This window comes from Myotis davidii, unplaced genomic scaffold, assembly GCF_000327345.1.
Source record: "Myotis davidii unplaced genomic scaffold, ASM32734v1 scaffold168, whole genome shotgun sequence".
In the NCBI taxonomy this organism is placed as follows: Eukaryota; Metazoa; Chordata; class Mammalia; order Chiroptera; family Vespertilionidae; genus Myotis; species Myotis davidii.
In genome coordinates this window covers 8,691,596-8,699,942 of record NW_006383016.1, presented here as the reverse complement: position 1 = coordinate 8,699,942, position 8,347 = coordinate 8,691,596, and the positions used below count along the sequence as shown (strand labels likewise).

Genomic DNA, 8,347 nt, shown 5'->3' with positions numbered 1-8,347 from the left:
TTGCATATTACCTCTTTATTATATAGGATACAAGGTGGGGCAAAAATAGGTTTACAATTATTCATATCGAAGATAATACAACAATTAATAATAATGTAAGAATAAATGTGTTTTGTGTATTCACAACTGTAAACTTACTTCTGCCCCACTCTGTATGTACCTAAGCTGCCTACACACACATACACACACACACACACAGGCATTCATGTACAGAGAGAGCAACTATTAAATTATTTTATCCTCATAGTGCGGTATTAAGTTGCCTAATACAATATAAACATGAGGAAAATATAGCAGACTGAGTGTTCGATATGTGAGAAGTATTTTGTTATTTCTGGTTCACTGGATTAAGAAATATTACAAATAAAATTATTCTTTAGTGTGAAGAACAGACTGATTTTTAACATATCTTTAAGTATACTTATTCTTGGTAGATTTGGTTCAAAAACATTATAAGTCTAGATTTTTAAACCTATGTAAATATTAGAACAAAATATATGTAAAATTCGATATGCAATGCCACTTAATTAAAAAGCAACTAAAATTATTTTTTAAAATGTTAGAAAATAAGTCAATTATACTTTATGAAAATTAACCCTCTGTACACCATAAGTGTCTATAGATGCAAATGGCAAACCTGCCCCCCACACACCACGTATGTCTATAGCCGCAAACCGCACATATCAACTCTGGTCAATTTTAAAATCAGACTTGTTAGTGACATCTCTGGTTTTGTCAAGAAAATTATGGTAACTTAAATTTGTAGATATTCCAGCGCATATGGAAGAAATTCCAATATCAATATATAGGGCTGCCACTCAGACACACGAGAGATAAATGCTGCGACACTTGAGATTTCTTTTGTTCACTGTGACACTTAAAATTTGTTTGTGTTATCTACACTAATAAAAAAGAAAGATGTAAATTGACCATACCTTCGAGACGCCCACCAGCTATTCAGGAGTGGGTATGCAAATTAACCCAACAAAGATGGCGGGTTAATTTGCATATGCAGGTGCCAAGCGGCTGGGGTGGGACACTTGCGTCGTCACCATGGCAACAACGCAGGCGTTAGCACCAGCCACTCTGGGCCTCTGGGCAGTGTGGGAAGGTGAAAGGCGGCTCCGGCCAGAGCAAAGGCAGTGCCGGCAGCCAGGGGAAGGAAGGCCCATTCTTGCAAGAATCTTCGTGCATCGGGCCTCTAGTCATGAATTAAATGCCTAAAATGGTAAGCAGGGTGTGCATTTTTCTTTGGAGCATCAACAAAATTTAGCGTTTTCAAGGCTTTTTGTGTCGATGGTTTATTTTTATTTCGAGCTCGCTTTTGTTGATATTTCCGTAGAACTGAAAATTATTATTTTGTTATTTAATTTATCGCTGTAATATATCATACTGTACAAATAAAATTCAATCCCCATAAATGGCATCAGATGAAGAAATAATCAAACCAAGCACCTCACAAAAAGAAAATGCCATCCTTTATTCAACTCCAGAGTCAGATGATTTTTTTTAAATTAAATTCAAAATATCATGGTGTGTGGGTATGGTTTCATTTTGAACACATGGCAGTTAACTGGCTTATGTCTTTTGCCTCAGGCTTTATCTATATCTCAGCAAATTAAGTTACCAAATAAATATATGATAAAGCAATATGCATTTATAGTTTAAAGTTAATATGTATGGTTTCTAGCACTTAAGAGATTATGAATTTAGATCTCTAAAGAGATCTTAAAATCAAATTTCTATTAATTTGAGACAAGTAGCCAAAATTTCAGAATGTATAATATACACCAAGTGTGAGTGCACTTAAATTTAAAGTGAGGAAATAACTTTGAAACAAAAAATTTGGGAAGGCCTATTTTTTATTAAATAATCTTATAAAGACAAGAAGAGATAAGCATTATTATTTGAAAAAGTTGCAACTGCCTAAAACCTAAACACTGACAAGGACAATACACTTAACATTCATTCATTTAATCATTCAAATCCCCACCCCAGGATATGTTTATTTTAGAGAGGGTGGAAGGATAGAGAAAAGAAACATTAATGTGAGAAACATCAATCAGTTACCCCACTGTGTACAAGTCTAGACCAGGGATGGAACCCAAAACCTGGGTATGTGCCCTGACCAGGAATTGAACCTGCAACCAACTGAGCCACACCAGCCAGGGTCTGACAGCTATTTTTATAATAGTTTGTATTATACACACTATTCCACATGATTTTTTCAAATGATTTCAAAAGAAAAGGGAGGGGCAATTTCTTTGTTATAAAACATATAAAAGCTCAATAGTTAGGACACGGAATGTTAAAAAGCAATGTCTAGAAAGACAAAAGATACATATATATGCAATTCCAACTACAATCAATGATTCCAATGCAAGGGACTACTCAATAACTGATGTATAAGAGAAGTACGTTTACTTCAGGTCAAAACCAGTTGCAGAAAAACTTTTAAAAAATATACTTTATGTTTTAAGTAAATATGAGGTTTTGAAGAAGTTTGAAATGACTTATAAATTTTTTTCTGTTAGTTTCATAAAAGAGGATAGATTGGTTAAAAAAAGATCTATACGGAAGCTAAAAGTCAAGCTGACTTTGAAAGAGTTCTTACACTACAGCATCAAAAACTACTCCCATAGGATATATTGTTACTATCGTCATTTTAAATGACAGAATTATGATACAGGTTATCTCCCTTCATTCTGAGTAATATAACAAATACATTTCACAACACTGAGAAATTTCTAAAGTCCATAAAATTAAAATACTTATAGCAATCCTTCTGGAAGCAGAGTTGCTACTGCACATTTCACAGCGGCTCTATAAGACTTTCCAACACACACTACATACAGATATATCACACAGTAAACCTGAGGTAAACTGAATTTTACTATTCAGCTCCCATAGAAGTACCCTTAAAAAAAACCTTTCTGGCTCTAGCCAGCGTGGCTCCAAGGTTAGAGTGTCAGCCTTCTCTCCCCAGAGGGTCGTGGGTTCGATTCCTGGTCAAGGGTGCATACCTGGGTTGTAGGTTTGATACCCGTCCCCAGTCAGAGTGTGTGGGAGGCAACCAATTGATGTGTCTCTCTCACATCAATGTTTCTATCTCTTCTCCCCAAACCCTCTTTACTCTGATTTTAAAAAAAAAAATCAATGAAAATATCCTCATTCCTTGGGTGAGAATTAAAAAAAAAGAAAAAAAAACTTCCTTAGTTATGCAATAAAATTCAGTTAAATATTATTCTAATTTTACAAATAAGACAAGAAAGAGTACCAAATTAAAAACCCAAGATATCAGGTCAATAATTAAGACAAAAGGTATTAAAACTCAAATGCAAACATCTGTAAATAGATTTCTTAGATTACTTGAAAAGTAAAATCTCACTAATATAGGACCTCATATGGTCCTATTCATAAACTTATTCATAAGTAAATGATTATAATTAAAGTACTCTCTTAAACTATTAGTCAAATCTTTCCCATTTACTTTTTATTTACATTATTTATTTGCTTAGAACATACTAGCAAGTTTATCAAACCCTAGATATTTAACCAGAGTTTAAAAAGACCTTCTGAACGGGATCACAAGTGAAATAAACACTGGGCCTAAGAATCTGGAACCTTGTGCTCTAAGGGCTGCCTCTTCCACTATTAGTAAATAACTGATTATTTACTACCAATAAAAACTGACATGTGTTTTAATTTTTAATTTTCATACACATAATTCCATTTAAATCTGACAATAAGTCAAAGGTAAGACATTTATTATGAGAAGACTATTAATCCAGACTCACAATTTTGAAAAATGAGGCTTAAATAAATTGTTTAGCCAACATCACACAGGTAATAAGTAGCAGAACAGGAGTAAAATATAACTATTCTGACTCTTACAATCTGCTTTTCTCACTATACCAAACTGATAGTAACCTCATTTTAAAAAACTATTAAGAATACAATAAATGACTGCTATAGCTTTTCTAGCTTGAACTGTACAGGAATTGGAAAAACAGTATAATTAAAGAGAGAAAAAAACTGTATTTTTTTAAAAAAATAAAGTTTTATAGTTCATGGTATACTCTAGAATCATTACTTGTAATTCTCATTTAATCTTCTCACTAATCCTACTGTTACATCTTAGTCATAAATATTATTCATCATAAAAGTTTTTGCAAGAAAAAACTCAAAAATATTTTATGTAAGAATTCAAGGCTTCTATAGATTCACATTTTAATCTATTGTTGCATTTTCAACATTTTAATTTAGTATCGTAACTAAACATTGTCACTCATTTGTAGGTTTTTAAATATATTACAATTTATATTTGGCCTTCAAGAAAATTTATCTTGTCTGAAAGGTCCTTTATTTGGTAAGCAGAATATATAGGAATACAGCCGTAACGAGTTTGGCTCAGTGGTTAGAGCATCAACTCATGGACTGAAGGGTCCTGGGTTTGATTCCTGTCAAGAGCATGTACCCTAATTGCATGCTTGATCACTGGAACTGGTCGGGGAGCATGCAGGAAGCAATCAATGTGTCTCTTTCACACTGATGTTTCCCTGTCTGCCGCTCCCCATCCCTTCCACTCTCTCTAAAAGTCAATGGAAACATATCCTCGGGTAAAGATTAACAACACCCAAGAACATACAGGAATACATACACATATAAATGTGCACTGTGTGCCACATACCTCCATCACCATCATCCGATCCTCTGAAACTAGGATCTTTTAACATGTCCAGCTCAGCTAACATGCGCACATAAAGTGCATTCTGTCTGAAGGAAGGATAAAATCTTTCATCTCGTAGCATCAATTCATACACCTATTGAATAAATGAAGATATTCAATCATTAACAAAGAAAATGGTCTTGCTATAATGAATCGCAGGCTCCATATTTACAAGATGTTGTCACAACTAATGATTTCTCTAGTCTGTCAGTACTGAAATTGCATTGAAAAGGGTCCCACTACAACATATGTCATATGATAGCAGATTATACATAACTAGAGGCCCGATGCATGAAATTCGTGCAAGGGGCTCGACCCTCGCAGCCCCAGCTTCATCCGGAAGGCTGTCCAGAAGGATGCCCAGTCTAATTAGCATATTACACTTTTATTATTATAGAAGATGTTCTAGGAAGTGGTATTCTCTAAGAAACAAGTCCACCCAAAGACTCAAACACATTCAAATAAATATGAGTGACATTATTTACATTATCAATTCATGAAATTCTAAGATTATATAACTGGCTCTGCAGTCAAACCGATATAAAACAGCCTAAAATGAGGATTTCCCTCACTTGTTAAATAAGTAAATAAACTAGCAAAGTGGCCTACCTTTTTTGTAATTGAGAAGTATTATAACCATAACTCATTAGTTTCCCCTCTCTTTTTTTTTAAATCCTCACCTGAGGACATGGTTAGAGAGAGAAAGGGAGAGACAGAAAGAGAAACATTGATGTGAGAAAGAAACATGGATTGACTGCCTTCAGTGCATGCCCGACCAGGGATTGAACCTACAGTCAGGTACATGCCCTGACTGGGATTAAACAGGCAACTTAGGTACATGAGATGATGCTCCAATCAACTGAGCCACTCCAGCCAAGCAATTTTCTACAATTTTCAGTAAGTTTTTTAAAAACAAATTACATGCATGTGTAAATAAACATATTTTTCAAGAAAGATATAATAACAAATGTTGTATAGAATACCTTTCTTTGAATATCATCAAAGATTTCAGGAGTTGGATCTTCATGATTCAAGGTATCTGCTAATTTCGCTACCAAATAATCATCAACAGTAACCCGTGGAGATGCCTAACAAACACAAAAATTACAGTAATAATTATCTTTGGAATTTCTAAGTACAATTTAAACCTTGATATTATTGAAAGTAACTGCCAGAAAATGCTTGGTTTGTAAATGATAACTTGATGTTTAAGAAGGCTGATATAAGAGCTAGAATTTCCTTGTCATTGCGTAATATAGTAGACTGGTAGACAAACATTTACTCAATCTGCAAAATGGAAATACTACTAAAGTTGTTACAAGGATTAAGAGAGATTTATGTAAACCATACAAACACAATGTCTGGCACATAGGAAATACTTTCATTAGGAGATGGTTCTGAACATTCAGTAGTCATGCTGGGTGTGTATTTACTACAACTGCCAAAATAATAAGCCATTTGTTACTTAGCACTTAACAACTGAAATGACCCTTTGAATGCCCTTTAAAAGAGACTACCTTTATCCTAAAGTTGGTTTTATAAAACTGCAGCGAAGTTCCATTGTGATATGAGAGGAAATTTATCTGAAAAGTTCATCTGTTCCAACAACTTCCAAAATCTGATGTTCAATGTGAAAAACTACTTTACTGAAAAAAAAATGCTGAAATCTAGGAATATGGTCATCTTTATGATGTCAACTTCAAAGTTTTAGTTCTGAAAGCTCCGGAGATCAAGTGATCAGGATGGTAACTCTTAGAAAACTAGCAAAAGAATGCATAGTTTAAATAATTTCTCCAAGCTATCCAATAAAGTATCTAAGGAACAGAATGAATAAATCAAGAAAAGGGATAAAAGAAGAAAAAGTATACGGCAGGGTATAATTTTGTAGAAAAAGGGCAACAGAACTTATAATGCTCCCTTGTTAATTCAACATTATTGTTAGTAAGTCCAAGCAGGTCGTATAGTGGTTTTCATTTTGGGGGAGAGAAGGGTACTTATCTGTTGTTTGTGTATAGAAGGGTGTGGTGTAGTGTGTTGTTTATGTTTTCCCCTGAAACAGGAATAGGAGAGCTAAACAACTCCAAGTATGTGACAAAGATTAGAGAGGAACATGATGTTAGTTGGTTCTGTCCTTTCATTTATCCTCTAAGCTCTCTGAACTCAGTTTCTAGAAAATTATGAGGCAAATTTAAAAATAACATTTTATATTTATTTAATTTTTCCTATAAACTCTGGTACAGAGACTTGGATTAAGGCTCCCTGATATAGGGTGATCAACACTTCCGGAGAGCTATCACAGCTCACAACTTACCAGACTGCCCCACTCAGAAAAGTAATATAGAAGAAGTAAGTTTACACATTTGTTATTGCCTTAATAATACAAAAGTGATTGTTTTCCAAAATTATCTATTAATCTGTATTCTTTACTTTTCTATTACATAAATGTGGTTAAACAAAATAACAGGACTAGTAAACAATGGCAATTAGTATTAATAGAACTAATAATACAAGTATTATTAAAAATATATAATAAAGTACTTATGTTTCTGTCTTCTGTTACAGCAATTAATTTTAACTTTTTAAGTATTAGATATTTAAATTATAGGTCATATTATTGTATATTCTTAATATACATAAATATGATGTAAAAATGAGATTATACATATAATAGGATATTATCTATATTTAATTTAAAAAATTACTTTTCTTTTTATTCCATGAACCCATAGAATATTTTTACTTTGTGTGTTTCTCTTTTTAGTAAAACTTCTCTGATCTGCCTGCAGCCTTTAGAATATCCTTTTCTTTTACACAATGGTAAAACAGCACAATCAAAATGTAAAATTCACTTTGACGTTCAGCTCTACTCTTAAGCCTACATCTCACTTATTTCTCTTACCAATTTAACAATTCTATCCTATTGTTCTATCAATTAATGAGAGTGGGTACTGAAGTCTTAAACTATTATTGCTAAATTATCTATTTTTCTCTGCAATTTTGTCAGGTTGTGTTTTTTTCCCCATGAATGTGGGGGCTTTTTATGTTTCTGATTGTTTTATCACCCTGATCAATTAACCCTTTATTACAAAACTAGTGACCCAGTGCACGGATTTGTGCACATTGAAAGGAAATTAATTAAAAGGTGGCCGGCAGGGCGGGACTGGATGAGATGGCCTGGACACATCCTGGAGCCAACCTCCCTCTATCCCTGCCCAGCCGGCCACCTCTGGGGTGGTGCTGTGGCTCAAAGGGCACCTCTGACAGGTGGGGTCCCTCGGCCTGGTCTGTAAGAATTGGGCCGAAACCAGCTCTCCAACATCCCCTGAGGGGTCCAGGAGTGCGAGAGACACTCTGCAAAGTTGCTCTCGTACAGGGTGTGGAACGCAAACACAAGTGTGCAGTAAACCAGATTCAGAGCCAACAGTGCCCCAGCAACAACATAACCCATGGCCGAAGGTAGAATTGTACGACCCTATGAAGAATCGGGCTTCCTCCTCTGTTTTCAGGGGTGCATCACCCAAGAACCACCACTGCCAAGTCACTGCAGCTCCGCAGCTCCTGTGTTGAGTGTCAGCCCCCTGGTGGTCAGTATGCATCATAGCTACCAGTGGGATGGAC

At 34.7% G+C, this 8,347-nt stretch overlaps 1 protein-coding gene across 8 annotated transcripts in view; it reads right to left on the bottom strand.

The window, feature by feature from the left end:
• The window catches only part of SNX13 (sorting nexin 13), an 87,310-nt gene that overhangs the window by 31,616 nt on the left and 47,347 nt on the right, over positions 1-8,347 (bottom strand). For all 8 annotated transcript variants that reach the window (XM_015558170.1, XM_015558169.1, XM_015558172.1 and 5 more), the window contains 2 exons: positions 5,713-5,817; positions 4,691-4,823 (listed from right to left, as the gene is read on the bottom strand). In XM_015558170.1, the coding sequence (XP_015413656.1) occupies positions 4,691-4,823; positions 5,713-5,817 (238 nt within the window). The remainder of the gene's footprint in view (positions 1-4,690; positions 4,824-5,712; positions 5,818-8,347) is intronic.